Source organism: Phyllostomus hastatus, unplaced genomic scaffold (assembly GCF_019186645.2).
Source record: "Phyllostomus hastatus isolate PE091 unplaced genomic scaffold, TTU_PhHast_1.1 phas_scaffold_114, whole genome shotgun sequence".
In the NCBI taxonomy this organism is placed as follows: Eukaryota; Metazoa; Chordata; class Mammalia; order Chiroptera; family Phyllostomidae; genus Phyllostomus; species Phyllostomus hastatus.
In genome coordinates this window covers 5776496-5796356 of record NW_025334006.1, presented here as the reverse complement: position 1 = coordinate 5796356, position 19861 = coordinate 5776496, and the positions used below count along the sequence as shown (strand labels likewise).

The 19861-nt window shown below is 47.4% G+C and overlaps 1 protein-coding gene across 1 annotated transcript in view; it reads left to right on the top strand.

Moving 5' to 3' along the window:
- Positions 1 to 13060, top strand: part of LRGUK (leucine rich repeats and guanylate kinase domain containing) — a 102590-nt gene extending 89530 nt beyond the window's left edge. The window contains exons 18-21 of the mRNA XM_045855580.1: positions 433 to 521; positions 1539 to 1661; positions 7986 to 8131; positions 12918 to 13060. Of these exons, the coding sequence (XP_045711536.1) occupies positions 433 to 521; positions 1539 to 1661; positions 7986 to 8131; positions 12918 to 13060 (501 nt within the window). The remainder of the gene's footprint in view (positions 1 to 432; positions 522 to 1538; positions 1662 to 7985; positions 8132 to 12917) is intronic.
- The last annotated feature ends 6801 nt before the right edge of the window (positions 13061 to 19861 follow it).

The window sequence follows — 19861 nt, the reverse complement described above, 5'->3', positions numbered from 1 at the left end:
CCTACCTATTTCCGGATCAGGCATTAACATTATTGGGTGTATTCACTGAGTTAGGCGCTATGTGTGTTACCATCTGGGAAACCTAAAAAGACAAGAATAATCTGGACCCTTGAGAGAAAATCTCATTGGAAAAATAAAAATATAAACATGAAATAGGAATAAAAATTTGCCACATCGTTATTTAGATACATATAAAATTTATACATTAAATCACAGTCTTCATAAAAGTATTTTGACTTTATTTATAAATGTTTCTCCACCGAATACATAGCAATTTTTAGGCCTGTTTTTATTTTATTTAGACGTATAGTTTTTCACTTTTCTCTCCACATATTTGGCAATTTCTAGTAAGAAGAGAATGACTACAGCTCTTTTAATCATCTGACGTATTTTCAACAGCAGTATAATTTTCTGATCGTTTCTGTTGCCTAGGAAAAGAAGTCTTTGGAGAGGCAGCGTGAGGCAGCCCGGCAGGCCCTCCTGGGAAAGACGCCTCCTCATCACACGCTCCTGTTCCAAAGGTGGCGAGTCCTCACGTTTATTTACAGCCGGGCACCTTCAGGTTGATTTTCTGCTATCAGATACGGCAAAGCCATCTTTGCCCTACACCATCAACACAAACGGGGACCTTTATGCTAAAACGAACCCAGTCATTCAGAATCAAAAGGCCATTTAGATTTGTTTTGAATTACAGTTTTTATTATTGTCTGTCATTTCCAGCTATCCATTGACAATTTTTCACCGATATAAGTAAGTTTTGTCTATTTGTCTGCTGTGTATGGAAAAAGGGACTAATTTCCCCTCCAGACCGGGAGGATGCCTTTGGGTGGTCTGGGTCCAAGGACAGGCCGTGTGGTGCAGACAGAGCCCTGTCGGAGGGTCAGGAGGGTCGTGGCCGGATGATTGGCAGTGTCCCCCGCCGCAGCCGGGCAGCCGTGTCCTGTGTGACCCCTGACTGGCAGAGTGGCTGTGCCTATTAAAACGCTGGACAGAGAAACTAAGGGTTTTTAAATATGCGCTGCAAGCGGGGCCCTGCTGGAACAGAGAGATGCTTCTAATCTGCATGCATTTCCATGCGGTGGGGCCGCTGTGCATACAGCCACTCTGTTGGCAAGTCTGGGGTGCAGGGCGGCAGGATTTATTCCCTAAAAAATGGTTAATGGTTCCTTCAAGCTACTCTGGGGAAACAGGCTAGTATGGATGAAAAAAGAATATTTTAATACTAAATTTCAGCTGAGAATGTTTAGAACCGTTTTATTCTGGTATTATTTCACAGCATTAGATTACATATTAATGATTTACTAGGTAAGGACTATTAACAGCAATACAAATTTGCTTAATCCACAAATTAGAATGTAATAACGCCAGCTCTGAGGTGCATGTTTATGAGTGGATACATCACATTATTCCAAATGGACTTTATCGGCATTTGCATTTACGGGGAATGAAATGGTCAGTATTTAGGTATTACCTGTGGGTATGTGTGGTATCATTACAAAGTTCTTTGGATTTTTTTTTTTGGTTATTTCTAATTTCAGGGGCTCAGTACCAGCACCCACCAATGGTGTACATCATTTCCTAACTTTAGAACAACAGAAAAGTTTGGAAATTTGTGAAGAAGAGTTTTTGAGAACCCTCTTTCGGGCACATCCTGAAAAGAGGTGAGCTGAATTTTGCTGGACGGAATCGGTTCTCCTGCCGGTGAGTGAAGCTCACGGCTCTGGTCCCGAGGCTCCAGGGGGATCCCCAGTCCGGGAAGCAGGGCCCCCCCCCCCCCCGCCCACGGACTTTGAAGGGCAGAGCTGCTGGCCTCCAGGGAGGGCCCAGGGGTATATAACCTCAGTTCCTACAACTGGGAGCTTCTCTCCAGGACTCTGAATCTTGAGGGAGTGACAGAAAGATGCAGGCGCAGTTCGAGGCCGTTTGGGTCCCCAGTTGGTGGAAGGATCCAGAACCCACCGTGCAGCACCCGCAGTGATGTGTGCCAGTCTCTTCCTGTATCGCGACTCAGCCGTTGTTTTGGCGCCTCGTTGTTAAGCCTGGTTCTCTAGTTGTCGATTAAGTCTACAAACACCCCAATAGCTTTTCAGTAGCTCCCTTTTTAGTATTCAAAGTAGACAGAGTGGGTGTCTGTGATTTGCAATCGACATCTCTAATTAGTACAGTGGCTCTATTTCACAATGTTTACTAGCTGATATCCAGCGCACAAAATGCCATTTCAGGGTTCCAGTGCTTCACATGGCAAAGCGAGGTTCGAGAGCTGATGATGTGTGAGTGGAGGACCCCCTGTGGACCACAGCAGGCCCGCCACTGCTGATTTTAGTGCTTGGCATTGGGGGCAGTCCACTACACTCTGCTCCGGCTTCAGCTGGCTCTGCCGCAATCGGCTGTCTCTCTGTAGGGCTTGAACCCGCGCTCCCCAAGCGAAGGTCTGGCTGGGTGATCAGTCGCCATCTGCAGTGGGGTGCCACTCTTGGGCAGAGGTCTCTAGCCAGGGCCCTCGTGGGAAACAGGCTGGTCTACAGGTCGGCTGCCCCTGTGCTGAACGCCCATCCTCCCTCCAGTCCTCTGGAGCCAGAGTGGTGACAGAACCGAGTGGAGAACTCGCTAGAAGGGGTCTGTGGGTTCGGCCGGCTCTGCGGCGCATCCGAGCACAGGGCAGCAGAGCGGGCAAGAAGTGTGACCGGAAGGAAGCGCTCAGACGTTGACCATGGATCTTCCTCTAGATCAGGGGTGCAAACTCATTTTCACCGGGGGCCACATCAGCCTCGAGGTTGCCCTCAAAGGGCCGAATGTAATTTCAACTCCTTAACGGTTAAGCAGTTACATTTATACAGTCCTAAAATTATTTTGGCCCTTTGAAGTCAACCTCGAGAATGATGTGGCCCCTGGTGAAAATGGGTTTACACCCCTGCTCTAGAAGTATCCGTTATTTTTCTTCTTTATCTCTTTTCTGTAACTTCTAAATTGTCTATACTAAACATTATATAAAAGTATATATATAAATGTGTGTATATCCTAAAAATCTATTAAAAATCCACAAGAGCCCTGGCTGGTGTGGCTCAGTGGATTGAGTGCCGGCCTGGGGACTGAAAGGTCACCAGTTCAATCTCAGGGCACATGCCTGGGTTGTGGGCCAGGTCCCCAGTTGGGAGCATGTGAGAGGCAACCAATCGATGTTTCTCTCACACATGGATGTTTCTCTCTCTTATCTTCCCCCTCTCTAAAAATAAATGAAATCTTTAAAAAATCCTTGAGAATTTGATGAACTATTCAAACAATGGGAAAAATTGATCCTTAAGATACAATTAAGTTTCTCATGTTTCTGTATGTTAAAAAATTTAGATAAAGAGTTAAATACAAATTAGTGCCTATAATATAATAAGTGTTAAAGGTCAGATGCAAATGTACACCCCACACAATGCAGGTCTACAGATACTCATGTGTATGTAGAAGGAAAGAGAACACTGAAAAGAAATACACCAAAATTCTATCAGTTATTGTCTTTTAATAATGAGGTCAATCTTAGTTTTCTTTGTTCTTCCCCATATTTTCAACAGTGAGCATTTTATAATTTCCAAGTATGAATATAACCTTAAAATATTATTTTAAGTTTATAAAAGTATGTTATTCATACTTTAAAGTATGAATATAACCTTAAAATGTTATTTTAAAAGTCTGCCACAGCAAAGGTATATAGTCTATGAGGGTGATGTATTATGGGAGAATGACAGTTTTAAAAATAAGTAATATTCTCCTTCATTTCTGAGTTTTATTGTTATATCATTTGGGGTTTCCTTCAGTAATCGGATGATGAAAAACGGCTGTCGCTTTCGAATGGTCTGCTCAAGCCTGCACAGCTCACCAGCGCTGGAGACCTGGCGTGGTGATGAGCTGATCAGCTTCCTGTGACAGTGTCACAACTGCGGCCCTCCGAGGGCTTATTTAGCTGGGAGTTTTTAGCATACAAAGGCAGGTTGGCGGGAGTACGGCGAGAAAGAGAACGTCGTGGTTCAGGCTGCTGTAACACATCACCGTGGACAGGTGGCCCAGCTCACGGTCACTTCCCACGGCTCTGGAGGCGGGGGCATCCGGGAGCAGGCAGTGCAGTCAGGCCCTGGCGTGGGTGCTGTCCCTGGCTGGCAGGGAGGTGGCTGTCTTCTCGCTGTGTCCTCACGGCGCAAAACAACGAGAGGAAGCGAGCTGTCTTGTGTCTCTTCTTTTAAAGACACCAATCCCATTGACGGAGGCTTCGCCTGCTGACCTGGTCACCTCCCAAAGCCCCCGCCTTCTTACACTGTCACATTGGGGGTGAGGACTCCAACATACAAGTTTTGAGAAGGGAACACAAACAACGTTCAGTCTATAACAAGAAAAAAAGAAAAGAAAAAGTGCCTAGTAGGCTGCAATGGGCTGCGTGTCCTCTGTCCCGTGGTGAAAAGGGACCAGTCTGACCCTCTGTACAAGGTAACACGTGTGTCTTTCAACTCCACCGCCCTTTGACCTCGACTTCCAAAGCCTTTTCATTCCAATGTTTCTTTGCTACAAAGGGAAAGTCATTGTCAAAAGGCAGAACTTACTCTGTGATCCCTTTTTTGGTGTGTGTTTTAAGTGAAGAGGTTTTCTTTCTTTTTTCCAAAAATAAGATAACCAAAACACGCGTGTTACAGGTTGAATGGCATCCCTCCAGAATTCTTACGTTGGGGCGCTAAGAATGTGGCCTGACCAGAAACAGGGTCATCACAGGTGTAGTTAGTCAGGATGAGTTCAGACTGGAGTAGGGTGAACCCCTAATTTAATATGATGGGTGTCCATATACAAAAGGGGAAATTTGGATGCAGGTGCATATACGCAGGGAGAGAGCCCGGGGGGGGATGCAGAAGCCAGGAACAGTGAGGAGCGCGAGCAGACCACCAGGCGCAGGGGGAGACCCAGAACGGCGTTCCCCTCACGGCCCCCGAGAGAGCCAGCCCTGCTCACCCCAGCCCCAGACTGGGAGACTCCAGAACCGCGAGGCAATGGGTTTCCACTCTCAGCTCACAGAACTGTGACGGCAGCCCTGGTAAACCAATGCCGTGTCTAATAACCACCGTCCATTGTCTTTTTTCTTTTCTTCTTTAACCCTCACCTGAGGATATGTTTACTGATTTGAGAGAGAGAGAGAAACATCAATTGGTTGCCTCCCTTAACCTACCCCGAGCAGGGTTTGTACCCGCAACCTAGACAAGTGTATGATGAGCATGTGCCCTGCCTGACCAGGAATCAGACCCACAACCTTCTGGCGTGAGGGACGATGCCCCAACCAGCTGAGCCATCTGGCCAGGGCATTCTGGCCACCTTCTGTGTTCTCTTCAACAGACTACATTTATATCGCTAGAGATCTGGCCATGAAATCTATGGGCTCTTATGTTTCTCACTAGAAAGGGGAGAACATTTGTGTTTGTCTAGGTTGGAATACAAGACCTCGTCCATAGAACATAAATGCACCTGTGGCTGGATCTAGGGGAAGGACTCGGTCTGGTTGTACTTCCAGAGAAAAGGCCCCGGGCCTGGGGTCCTGGTGGCACTCTCCCGCTGTGGGGGACAGAGGGAGGAGTTGGTCCGTGCCTGGAAAACCCAGGTGTCAGCGGTATTGCCTCAGCTTATGCCTGTCCGTGGGGTGCTTCCTGGACCAGCTCAGTAACTCCGCGTGGGAGCCAGAAGTTGGGAGACCAGCGCTTGCATGTTCTACCCTCGGGGGCCAGCATTCTCCGAGGAGGCTCCCAAAGCCGTCCTCTAGCAGAAAGAAGACAGACACAAGAACTCAGCCTGAGGGCGATCTCCTCCTCCAAGCAAGCGGTTCGGCTTCTCTGTCCATGGATAACAAGGAGTCAAAACTTCTAATCAGCACCCGTAGGTGCAGGGAGATAGCCCCCTCCTGGGCCATGTCTGGACGGGAACATCGCTGCCACGTAGCCCTCACTATAGCTGCTGGGAGCTCAGGTCCGGTGGGAGGCAGGCGCCCGTGCTCCGCTGCAGGGGAGCTCTGTGCAAGAGCAGGCTCTGGGTTCCGGCCAGGACCTCCCACCCCGGGGCTGTGGCCTCCAACCTAACAGACGGCGCGCTTGGGCCCACGTTGGACACATCACCCTCAGTGTGCATATGCCGCCCACTACATTTCCCCCTGGGGTCAAGGACGGCCCGGAGAGCTAATTGGACTGTGTTTTCAGGGACAGGGCCCTGGACTCCCAAAGCTGCCTTATTGAGACTGGCATACCCTTTGCAGCTCAGCTCCAGCTGGCATCTCACCACAGTGAACACAGACACCCTCACCTAACTGACGGGCGTGGTCTGGAATAGATGCACTTCCCGTCAGCCCTTACCCCTGCCCCTGCCCCTGCCTCATGTGAACCGAAAGCTGTGGTGCGAACAGGTGGCGGTCAGCTGGGACTTGGTCCCTGAAACGTAGTTTTTTTATTGTAGAGCTAGGAATTGTTATGTGGATGGAGAAGAAAGAATAATCACAGCCAACTGCTAGTCTTGCAGGGAACAATTATCTATTAATTTTCAACATTTTCAACCAACCTTTGGCTAAATCACAAAAAGACATAACTCTGCAGTCAAAACTTACTATAATCAAATGTTGACGATGAAAAGAAGATTCTCACGACAGAGTTTAGAAGGTGGAGGTGGCAGTCACTGTGTCCTGTGTTGGTGACAGAACAGGAAATGGAGGTTTTAAACGTGGCCCGGCCCGTGAAGATGGGGCGCCGACAGACGGAGGAACCGAAGGTGGTGGAACCGCGGTTGGCGGGGGAGCGTCGGGGAAGTGGTCTCCGACGAGCCGAATCCTCCCCTGTCGTGGTGGAGGTCTGTATCAACCAAAGACGCGTCTGAGGCTGATAAGTCAAGAAGTGTCAGTGACATATAACTTAGAAGTGAGAAGATTGTCCTCAGGACATCTGCACCAGACTTGCTTAAAAACAGCTGGCTCTCACGAGAGGGAAAGGGGGTGATTACTTTTTTATTAGAAGCCCTTCTGTGTAACATAGTTTGAACTGCATTCATGTGGCAGGTTGATTAAAGTGTCAATGAAATGTTTTGGGAGAAAGGAGAAAAATCACAGAGGAAAAGACGAATATATTTCCATATAAACCTCAGAAGCTTCTCTAGGTTCAGGTGAAATTAACAGGGAAAACAGCAAGCTGTTTGTATTTTGTTTAAAAACACAACAAAGGAGGTGACATTTGGTCTACAAAGAGTTCCCTCAGACTGATCGGGAAAACACAGAGGTCGTCAGAGGATGAATGAAGAAGAGATGAGACAGTTCACAAGTGTCACCGACAAGCTAATTAGTAAATATGAGAAACAATGTTCAGCCTTGCACAGCCACTGCCCGTGCCCTGCAGGCAGAGCCGGCTGGGCAGCCGGAGCTGCCTCCCCCGGGGAGGAGCCGGGAAACAGGTGACTCCCACAGGTGGGCACCTGGGAGGGGGGAGTGCCACTACCCAGACACAGGAACGGATCCCACCCCAATGTCAGCAGGCAACCGGGGGAAACCACGGTCCCCAAACTAGCATGAGACAGCCTCGCGTGAAGTCCAGGTCGGGCCCCAGCATGCTTTCCCTTCCTCTCTCCTCAAAGTGGCAGGAAGCACCGGATATAAAGCGCCCTCGGTTCTAAACTGCCAGGAGTCAGGACCTGTGCTGGCCTTGTTTCACCCTCCGGCACCCCCCGCGGTGCCGCACTCCTGGTAGGCACCTGGTAGGCACCCGGTTATGGTTTTATGCTGGGTGAGAAGTGCCTGCTAATGTGCGCAGCGCCTTCGTGCTGGCTGCGGTGTAGACAGCCTCTGCACAGACCCTCGAAAACCTGAGCCCCCCGATACTTGTCCGCAAACTCCCTACTGGTCTCGGCCAAGGTCACCTGAAGAAGCCGCAGGCATCAGTGATGCGGGCGCTGCGCAGTTCCCATCTCACAGGTGTCACTTATGTCTCAACTTTCAGCAGAAAGGGTTCCCTCGGCGTCAAGCCTGCACTGTTCCAGCCTTACCTGTGGTCGAAAGACCCGGCTTCCGAGTCCTCCAAGAGCAGTGTCTACTCGCACCCAGAATCAGACACAAGTGACAGCAGGAAGGACCAGGCCCTAAAAGGTAGGAGTCGTTTCGCATCTGGTTCTCACAGAAATTGTGTTACTATCACTATATGTATCTCTCACACCTTTTCTGACGGCTACAGATTGGTTTTGATTCAGTGAGTGTGTGAAGTCCCAAGCTCTCCTTGTAGCTAGGGCAAGTTATTAGTCTTCCACTGTTACAGAAGAGGAACCAAGTTCAGAAAAGCCAGGAGTGTGCCCACCGTCACTCAGCGACTTAGAGTGGCCGCTGCTGCCTGGCCCCCCTGCCCACATGCCACGGGGGTCTCCTCGGAGGGGGGACTCACACTCACTGGAGGGGAGACGACCTGGGCTCCACCTTGAACACGGTGGCCTCCATTCAGTGAAAGTGAAGAGAAGCATGGAAGGTTCCAGATTGCTGGCCGATCTCCTGCTCTGGGAGTCTGACGGAATCCTGATGGTCTTAGGTTTGAAGGATCTGGCCCAGCCCCTCTGTGTCATCCCCTTTCTCACCCGTTGCTCCGCAACACGTGAACACGTACCTTTGGGCACAGGCACGTGGTCATTGCATTTCAGTCCCTGGGCGCAGTGGACAAAGTTCCTACGTGACAGAGAGTGAAGACCTTGAATGGTGCAGGGAGACCAAAGGGCTAGAGGTGAAAATGGGCCCAGGAGAAAGGAACCCAGTGTTGGGGTAGGAGGTGGGGCTCTGTGAGCCGGTGATGGAGGAACGAGGGGGGAATTCAGGACCTGGGGGCCGGGAGGGAGCCACCGTCAGTCAGCAGCCTCGGGGGGGCGGAGGTGTTCTGCTGGAGCCCAAGGAGGCCTTGAGGAGGCCCGGCTAGTTCACGTGACCAGGGGAACCAGGAACAGGATAGAGACTTGCTGGACTGCCAGGGGCGAGGGGACACAATGGGGGAAGGAAGAGGTCCCTGAAGCGGCTGTCTCCTGACCCGTGCCAGGGGAGCCCCCTCCCCTGCAGTAGTTGTAGTCATCATGGCCGGCCCAGCCATTTCAAGGACTGCACTCAACAGTAAGGATTAGAGGCCCAAGACCCAGTGCCAGGAAACGATCCCCAATTCTCAAGTAGGCACTTTGCGTCAGCTTGCAGGAGTGGCCGGTGTTAAAGACTGGGACCTGCCATGCCAGCAGCGGAGGGGACCCGGGGGCCCTGGGCCAAACATGTCACCACCGTCCATCACAGTCCTGGCTTCCCGAGGGACGGTGTGCCTGGACCTTTCCCATCTCATTTCTCTCCTCTGCCTGCATCCTCCCTCAAGTGGGATCCGAGGAAACTGCCTTCCGAACACGGTGTGGGCAGGCAGGCAAGCTGGGCTACTGTTACCTGTGGGTGGTACGTGGTGAGAACATCGGATTAGGAATCAGAAGACCTGGGTTCTAGTTCCATTTCTACTGTTGTCTGCCTGTCTAGTGTTGGGAAATGGGCTAATGCCTGAGCCTTGGCAATGATAATATCTGTTTAGATGAATGTAGTAACCTCCCACGTTCTGTTTATTACTGTAATGCATGTGTAGGATAATGTAATATCTAACGTAGTCACAGAGGGCCAGACAAGATGAGTGTGGTGTGAGTGAGAAGCAAAGGGCTAGACATCTAGTAGGTATTATGGTTGTAAATTTTTATACACATAGCAGAAATTTATGATAACTTTCTTCAGTGACGGTTTCTGGAGACTTAATTCACTTCCTCTGAATGGGCCGTGTTTTCCTGTGTCTTTATACATCTTGGTGCTCTTTTGTTGAAAATTGGGCTTTTGAAAAGCAGCCACCTCTCCAAGTCTGCAGGCTGGCTCCAAGCAGGGGAGACCTGGACCTGTGGATTTGCAGGGCGCATCCTGAGCCCAGGATCCACCCCGCAGGAAAGGCTTAGGGTCTTTTCAGCTCTTTTCTGGACACGCTCTTTCCCTGGGCTTTTTTCCAATTCCTCATTATGCACAGGTACTTTTAAAATACGTCTTAATGTCCCTAAGAGACTCCTGCTGCTTCTTGGGGCCTGAGCTGCTCTATTATATTCCTCAGTTAGTTAGTAATCTCCTGCCCCAGGTATCTGAGCGTCTGTGGCCCCCTTGTGGTTTCCGAGAGCCCTGTGTGGGGCCTCCCGTGTGGCTTCCTCTGGACTGAGAGTCCAGCTGCACGTGGGACCCTAGAACTCGGCTAAGTCACGCCCACACCCACCAGGCAGCCCCAGGCAGGTGAGGACACCCCTCTCCCCTCCGGGTCACAGCAGGGAGCTGGGCACCGGGCCTCCCTTCCTCTAAACTGTACTTCACTCCCCAGGGGCTGGGGGGTGGGGGCAGAGAACAGGGGTAGTGAGGCAAAGGCGAGTAAAAACACCTTGATATTTCTTAGTTTTGTAATGTGACTTTTTCTTGATTGGCCATTCACATGGTTGCTGTAGGCCTGCGGCTAGTTTCCAGAGCTCCTGTGAAGTCATTTTAGCTAGTCTCTAGTTGTTTGTCTAATGTTGCCTTGGGGGAATGAGGGCCTGGAGCTTTCTGGTCTACCGCCCCGCTGGCGCCCTTCGGTGGCGGTTTTCTGACCAATCACACCCCACCACTGGCCCCGGGTCAGTGAAACGCTCATGTCTTTCTCACGGGAACTGACAAACCAGGCTTCCGTCAGATGTGTACTTGATTTTTGCACAAATGCAACTTTTATTTTCATCTTCTTATCATTTTGGCTTTAGCCCCACATTCAAGCTTGATTAGTTCTTCATCTTCAATATTTCCTACTCGATAAGTTTCCACAAGGCCAGCACGCATGCCACTCACGCCTTTGCCACGGGCACTGCCAACACCAGCACCCCGGCCTCGGCCGGGAGTTGCAGCCTGTGGCGAGTCTCTGGAGACTCGGTTCCAGGGAAAGTCCGCCTGGTGTGTGATTCTGTTACCGGTGTTGGGGTCCTTGGGCTCCCCAAGATAGAAATCGAGAGGGAAACCCAGAGAAGTTTTCGGGCAGATTTTATAAAGCGGGTGCTGGAGCACACGGGAGGCAGCCCAGAGGAGAGACGGTCTCGGGACCTGACTCGGGCGCTGGCTCTGCTGGGCTGCTCTCCTGAGCTGGGGGCCAGGGGCTCGCACCAGGGAACGGGCTTTTGGAAAATGGCAGGCTTGTGGAATTTTCCACGTCAGGGCAGGAAAAAGAAGTGTTTAGAAGGGAGATAAAATTCTGCTTTTTTTTTTTTCCTCAAGAAGTGGTAGGGTGCTGACCTTCTTGTGTCTGCTTATCCTGCTGGCTGCCTGGCCCTCATTCGGCTCCCTACCCACCGGGTATTTTTCCACTCCCAGGCCCCAAGTCCCTGTCCTGTCTCAACTCCCACTGGCATCCCTCTAGTGTATTTACACGAGAAACTTCAATATGTGCACTGCAGAAAGCAAGACACACTACATCAGGGGTATTTTCCAGCTCAGACGTCAGCAAGCTTTCTGGAAAGGGACAGACAGCAAACACTTTGGGATTTATGAGTCCCATGGGGTGTGACTGCCATCGCAGCGTGAGAGCAGCCCGCACAGCAGACGATGCTGAACAGAGAGATGAACCGGCTGGGCTGGGTTCCCCTGCACTTAATTCACTGAAACAGGCTGCAGACCAGTGGCCCGTGGGCTCTAGTCTCTTGACCCTTGCCTTAGGAAGAGGGCGATGAAGTTAATCTGAAATAATGTTTCTTCACAAATCCTTTTCAACACGTATTGCTCACTCCAGTATTTTCTGAATGCACAAACCATTTCTTTAATAAATTCAAATTGGCTAAGGTTTAAAGTCAGGTATCCTGGTTTATGAATCTTTATTTCCATTTTTAAAATGGCGATATTATTTGTCTCCAGTACTTTTCTCGCTGTCAGTGAATTCTCAAAGACGAGACACTCTAAAATTGCTCCGTAAGTTATTTCAGCTGCCTGGGATATACCCTCCCAGGGCGTGGAAACTGAACGGGTTGAGAAAGAAGGTCCAGCCTTCTACGTGCATCTTTTTCCTTCCAGGCGTTTATTTTCTCAATATGCTTTTCTTAGTCTTTCTAGTTTAAAAAATATCTCCATGGTGGAAAAAAGGCAGCAAACGAGGAAGAGCCTTTTCTTTCCTTTTTTGTACCCTGCTAACATGATACTATCTCGAGGAATATGCCCTTTGGTCTGACTAGAGCTTTACGATGCCCGTGTTTGCCTTCAGCACTTTGGATCGCTTCAGTTGGCCCAACAGATTGCGTCTCCCTGGTCTTGTGATGTAGGTCACCCCATTGTTCTCACTCCCTCTGGAACCCTCTGCCTCACTGTCCCAGTCTCGGTGCACTGCTCTCTCCCCGATGACAGTTCGGCTTCTGTGGCCGCCATGCATCTACCTTCGGGCTGCGTCATCCAAACTGTCCTTGCTTCAAACACTCCTCAGTGGAGCCTGGCTCCCTGGGTCATCTTTGGCGTCTTCCTTATTGGTGAACAGAGCAACCTTAGGGAGGGGCGGTGTGGGTGTGCACGCACACGCTGAGTGTGCTTACGCGTGATTGTGAAAGAATGCAGTGCAGGGTGCGGTCACTGTGGCTGTGAGCAGGTGGAAGGGCAGCACAGGGGTCACCTGCTGCAGCAACCTTCCGTGCAGTGACCCAAGGGCTGTCCAACCGCACATGTGACACCTGGAACCTCATCCTCCATCTTTCCTGTCCGAACGTCCTGTATTCCTTAAAGATCGCTAGGAAATAATTCTCAATACTATTCTGGTGCTTACATCGTACAATGCTGATTTTCTTTGTTCAGTGTAGCAAGGGGCTAACTATATGTACTGTATCTTTTTTTTTTTGCTCATGTTTTATAGCACTACATAAATCGACACTTCCTTGTGAAAAGGGGTCTCTCCTACACAGACGACACACGTTGACAGTCATCAGTCGCCCAGGCTTCAACATCAAACCCACCCTCCCTCCAATCCCTCAGGGCCGCAAGTATACCAGTGCTTGACCTCTGACCTCCATGCGGAACGCTGGCTCCCATCGTGCGCAGCGCCTCTGCCTGCCCTGGCCAGGGGTCCCGGCTGTTTCTCAAGCAGCCGACCACCTACAAAAGAACGTCCTTCATGCCTTAATTCTCTCCATCAGTTTCTTTTGTGATTCTCTGAATAGTGTCCATTTTTTCATGTAAGTTATTCTTAGCTCATAGGAAAGTAATTTCAGTTTTTCCCAGTTGCTATTAATGATTTTTCCAGCTGCTCCCTGCTCTGAAATATCTGATGGCAAAACCTCCCAGGACCCCTGCACTGCACTGTGCATAGTGATTTTTGGATATCTCCAACCAGGCTTGCACTCTTGAAATCTCAGTGTGTCCACTTATAACATTAGTGTATACTCGATGGAATTGGAATCGTTTATGCTGATTACGAAAGGATTGTAGAGTTCCACTTAACTGTGACCACCACGATACCAACTGCACCTCTCCAAGGGAATTAATTAATGTAAATTTTTATGGTCCTTGACTAGCCTTAGCAATATGAAGGAATAAAAAATATCAGGCAGTTTTTTCTATTTCACCCTTTCCTGGCTCTGATTACATACTGCCTACCTCAACAAACATTTTAAACAGCTTTCACTAACTTGCTGTTCACAGAGAGAAAACTCATGCAGTTATAGGTGAGGATGGCATTCAGCTGACATGTGCCCGTAGGGTTGTCCTGGGTGTTGAAACATGGGTGCATGTGCACGTGGCATGGTAAACGGTCTCTCCTCCGAACCCTCTGTGCACGGCGACTCGTGGGGACAGGAGCCTTCACACAGGGCTGAACTGCTATGTACTTGAAATATCAAAACCCTCCAATGGCTTCCCCTTTTAAAATATCAAGACCCTTTAATAACTCCTTTTCCCATGGCGCAGACTTGGATGTAAGCTGATTGGCAATGGCGTCTGTCTCCCAGGGTGCCCTGTTCCCGGCGGGAGCCGGTTAACCTTCTTTCCTTGGAGCTGGTGAGAGGGGACGGGAGGGGGCAGGCAGGAGAGCACGAGGCTGAGCGGAAAGGGTGTGGATGTGATCCCCTCAGGAAGAGTGAGAAGGCCGAGAGTGGGTCGCTGTGCCCCCCAAATCTTAAAGAATAGTTTAACTTTCACCAGCATCACCTAGTCTCTTAAAAAGTCATTGTGAAATATTTAGGACGCACTAGAAGATTTGAAAATAGCAGTTTTGCCCTGGCTGGTGTGGCTTAGTGGACTGAGCGCCGGCTTGCAAACTGAAAGGTCGCCAGTTCGGTTCCCAGTCAGGGCACATGCCTGGGTGTAGGCCAGGTCCCCAGCGGGGGGCGTGCAAGCAGCAACAAAATGATGTTTCTCTCATACGTGAATGTTTCTCTTCCTCCCTTCCCCTCTCTCTAAAAATAAATGCATTAAAATCTTTAAAAAGAAAAGAAAGGAAAGAGCAGTTACAGTTTCAGGTAACGTGGAGGAGATGCATTTGTCCCGGTTGCTCTAAGTACAGCGGAAATCCTAGTCCTTACACAGAAAACGAGCTCAGGGAGGCTGAGAGGAGAAAGGGAGAAGAGACCGGCTGGGGACCTCACGACCCGAGTGCCATGGAGGTGAGTTCCCGGGTTCTCCTCTTTGCCCCGAATATCCTGACCTGGGTGCTGGAGAAGCTCCAACCCCAAACCCTAACAGTGCAGCCAACAAAGACTTCCACGAAAAGCCTGCTCTCTAGCCAGAGCATGAGGAAGGGGGCAGCCTGACATGACAGAAAACTCTTAGACGATAACTGGCTCACTTGAGCCAAGTACCATGACACAGCCGCGGCTGTAACAACACCCTCCTTCCCTCCCTGCTGGGACACTGTCAGAAATTCTCGTGGGGAGCAGAACTGTTCCCACTCACTGTCGATGAGAACTCTTTCCCCCAGTGTCACCACAGGCCATTTAGGAGCCTGGGCTTACACTCCCCAGCTGGGGACAGGTAGGGAGGGCCACAGAGTGCCCCTTCCCCTCCCAGCCCATGTGGTCTCTGTGCAGGCCTAGTGGGGACTAGAAACTTCCACACGTACCCAGCACTAGTAAGGCATCATGTCCACCTTTTCCACTGTAAGTATCAAAATCAGCCAGGATACAGAAGAATTCTCATCACCGTCAACCAACAGGATTGAATTTGCATTTATAGAGCATTCCATCCAATGACCACCAACAAGCATTCTTTTCAAGTTCTCATGGAACATCAGCCAACATAGACCATATCCTGGGCCTTAAAAAGACCATTGAAATCATACAGTTTGCTCTCTGACCACAGTGGGATCAAACTAGCAGTTAATAACAGAAAGATAACAGGAATACTTTCAAACATCTCTGAACCAAACAGCATTCAGTGAGGAAGTCTGAAGATAGTTTAAAAGATATAGCAAATTGGAGAAAATGAAATACACCGGATAAGAACCTGGGGATGCAGCTAAAACAGCTAGAAAGGAAATGTGTAGCACTGAGTGCGTGCCCCAGGAGAGAGGAGTTCTAAATCAGTTAGCTCCTACCTCCAGCACCCAGAAAAAGTAAAATAAACCCAAAACAGAAGGAAATAATAGAGAGCAGAAATCAATAAAAATGAAAACAGAAACATCGGTAAAACAATAAGCCAGTCCTTTGAAAAGATCAATGAAATTGACAACTTCTTGCTGGTAAAAATTAACTAAGAAAAGAAAAGATACAATTACCAATATTAGAAATGAAACCCATCCACTCTGGGAACCAGCACTGGGGCAGCAACTAGAAGGGCACCAGACACAGGAAGTGGGGGAAGTGACTGGCACTGGGGCTGAACACACTGAACAAGCAGCATTGTTCCCTCTCCAACCTACCCCCCCCCACACATATAACCCCACAAAGTGGGAAGTGGGCTGCCCCACCCTGGTGAATACCCAAGGCTCTGCCCCTTACAACGGAACAGGTGTGCCAAGCTTGGGAATCAAAGCAGCTTACCTAATATACAGAAACACAGGAAAGCTGCCAAAATGAAGAGAGGGGGAGATAAGGACCAAAAGAAGGAACAGATCAAAACTCCAGAAAAAGAACTAAGTGGCACGGAGATAGCCAGCCTGTCAGATGCAGAGCTCAAGGCACTGGTGATCAGGATGCTCAGAGAAATGATTGAGTGCAGACACAAAATAAAGGAAGAAGTGAAGGCTATACAAACTGAGATAAACACACACACACACATACACACATATAACAATGAAGGGAAGGAAGCTGAGATTCAAATCAATGATTTGGAACAAAAGGAAGCAATAAACAATCAACCAGAACAGAAAGAAGAAACAAGAATTCAAAAAAAAAAAAACAAGGAGAGGCTTGGGAACCACTGGGACAACTTTAAATGTACCAACCTCTGACTCACAGGGGAACCAGAAGGAGGAGAAGAAGAGCAAGAAGTTGAAAACTTACTTGAGATAATAATGAAAGAAAACTTCCCCAGTTTGGTGAAGGAAATAGACATACAAGTCCAGGAAGTTCAGAGAATCCCAAACAAGCTGGACCCAAAGAGGGCCACACCAAGACACATCACAATTACATTACCCAAAATTAAAGATAAGGAGAGAATCTTGAAAACAGCAAGAGAAAAGAAGAAAGTTATCTACAAAAGAGTTTCCATAAGACTATCAGCTGATGTCTCAAATCTTGCAGGCAAGAAGCGACTGGCAAGAAATATTCAAAAGTTATGAAAGGCAAGGACCTACATCCAAGATTGCTCTATCCAGCAAAGCTATCATTTAGAATGGAAGGGCAGAAAAAGTGCTTCCCAGATAAGGTCCAGTTAAAGGAGTTCACCACCACCAAGCCCTTGTATGGAATGTTGAAGGGACTTATCTAAGAAAAAAAAGAAGGTCAAAACTATGAACAGTGAAATGACAACTAACAACTCTCAACAACAGAATCTAAAAAGAAAACAAAAACAACAATTAAAACGAACTGGAAAAACAACTAGAACAGAAGCAGAGTCATAGAGATAGAGACCACATGGAGGGCTGTCAGTGGGCAGGGGAGAGTGGGGGAGAAGGTCTGGGGAATAAGAAGCATAGTTGGTGGGTACAGAGTAGACGGGGGGTGTTGGGAACAGTATGGGAAGTGGAAAAGCCAAAGAACTGATATGTATGACTCATGGACATGAACTAAGGGGGGACTGCTGGTGGGAATGGGGGTACCAGACAGAGGAGGGGCAAAGGAAAAAAGTAGGACAACTGTAGTAGCATCCAATAAAATATTCTTAATTAAAGAATTGAGCAATACATAAAAGAATCCTATAACATGACCAGGTATGGAGTTTAACCCCGGGATGCAAGGTTCGTTCAGATGTTTAAACCAATCAGTGTTACCCACCACAGAGAAATCTATGATCACATCAGGTGATGCAGAAAAAGCATTTGACAAAGTCCAACATCCACTCATGATGAAAATTTAGGAAAAGAGGATGCCTTTCTCAACCTGATGAAGACTTCGGTGCATACGTCTCTATTCCTAAACTGTACATAGTTTTGTGTTCACAGTGATTTTAAACTTTCTATTGTAAAGAGGTTTCTTGACTTATAATGGAATTACATCCTGAGAAGCCCATTTTAAGTTGAAAATATCTTAAGTGGAAAATGCTTTTAATACCCCTAACCTGCTGTACATCATAGTGTGGCCTAGCCAGTTTCTACTGAATGGGCCACACTATGGCACCAGCATGAAGCTGAAAAATTGTAAGTTGAACCATCATAAGTCGGGGACTTTTTCTGGTGTGTATATTTACCAATTAAATTTTTTTCTCAACATTTTATTTATGGGATTAATCCATGCAGATTGTGTTGTTTTAGTTTTAATGAGTGGGGTTTTTTTGCTGTATAACATTCTGTTGTGAGAATATACCACAATTTATTCACTCTCCTGTTGATGAATGCTAAATTTGTTTCCACCTTTTTGTTGTTGTTGTTGTTACTAGAGAGGATGCAGCTAACCGTACTAAATCACTGTGTTACAGGGAAATCTGGTACAGATGTCAACTGTACCAGATACTGCTACATGGGTTACTCTAATGCCCCCTCACCAACACATATTGCGTTGGTTAAAAAGTTCTTCTAGTTTTTCCATAAGATGGCTCTAGTAGCACTTAGTTGCCTTTAACTTCATTCTAAAGAATCTTGTTAGATTGTACTGTGACAGCTGTTACATCAGCGTGCATTTAAAAACTTATAAAAATTGGTGAATTTTTGTATTGCCATTTTGAAGAAAACAGGTGACATTTTTGGTGTATTATGCTTTCTTATTTCAAGAAAGGTAAAAATGCAACTGAAACAAAAAACAAGATTTGTGCTGTGTATGGAGAAACTGCTATGACTGATCAAATGTGACAAAAGCGATTTGCGAAGTTTCTTGGTCCTATTGACATTTTGGCCAAATTAGTTCTTTGCAGTGGAGCTGTCTTATGCACTGAAAGCTGTTTAGCAGCACCCGGGCCTCTACCCACTAGAAACCAATAGTGGGAGATAGCCAACATATTCAAAATGTCTAAAGCAATAAAGTTACTGGTAAAAATGAAAAATGTGTCTTTTAGTTTGCGGAAAAACTAAACGGGCTTTTTGGCCAACCCAGCAGGTGAGTTGCCATCTCTCTAGGTCTTCACCAACAAGCAGAATGGACGGCCATTCTCTTGTTAACCCAACGGCTGCAAGTGTGAACTCAGTGCAGCGTTTCATTTGAGTTTCTCCCATGACTAACAAAGTTGGATATTTTTTATACAATTATTGGCCGCTTATGGCTTCTCTGCTGTGAATTGCCTGTTTTTACCTAATTTTAAATTACATTAATTTTTTAATCAATTTGCAGAATTTATTTATATATTCTGACCATTAATTCTTTGCTAGTATGGATATTGCAGATGTCCTTTCCAAGGCTGTTTCTTGTCTTTCCACTTTAAAAAAATGTTATCTTCTAATGAATAAAAGTTTTTAACATGGCCAAATTTGTTGACCTTCTTCTTTATATTTCGTGCTTTATGCCTTATGAACTCCTTCCCTCTCCCCTGGTCATATGCTCACCTAGGTACTCTCCTGAATGCTTTCTTTAAAAATTTTTTGCTTTTCCCATTTAGGTCTGTGCAATACCTGGACTGGATTTCGTGCATGGTGGAGCATGGGTTACAGTGTTTTCCCCATTGCCCCGCCCCTTTCCTCTCTAATCTGCGAGACCATTTCTCTCCCTCCTTGTTTCTATGAATGGGCCTGTTTCTGGCTCTCTGCGTTACTGTGTCATTTACAGTCCATTTATAATAGGACTTACAACATGGTAGGGCAGATTGTGGACTTCACTGTTCTTTACAATTATCTCAGCTATTCTTTACGCTTTCTTTTTCAAGTTACTTTAGAATTTGTTCATCAAACTTTACAAATCCCTTACTCGGAGTGGATAAGAATGACAGAGGCTCATCTTCATTTTGATATTGGATTTTCTTCTCTATGAACGTGCTTCATTTGTGTGGGTTTTCTTTAATTCCTTTTATAAAGTTGTGTAATTATCACCGTAAGGGACATTTGTATCTTTAGTGAGACGTATGCCTACGTGCCTTTTATTTCAGTTATTGTAAATGCAATATCTTTTAAGATTATATTTTCTGTGACTGGTGTATAGAATGCCATTCATTATTATAGATATCATGTGTATTAAGTCTAACAATATAGTTGCAGGTTATTTCAGGATTTCTATCCAGATAGCACTAAAAATGACCTTTTTTTTTCATTTGTATTCCTACTATTATTATTCTCTTTCTTCTTTT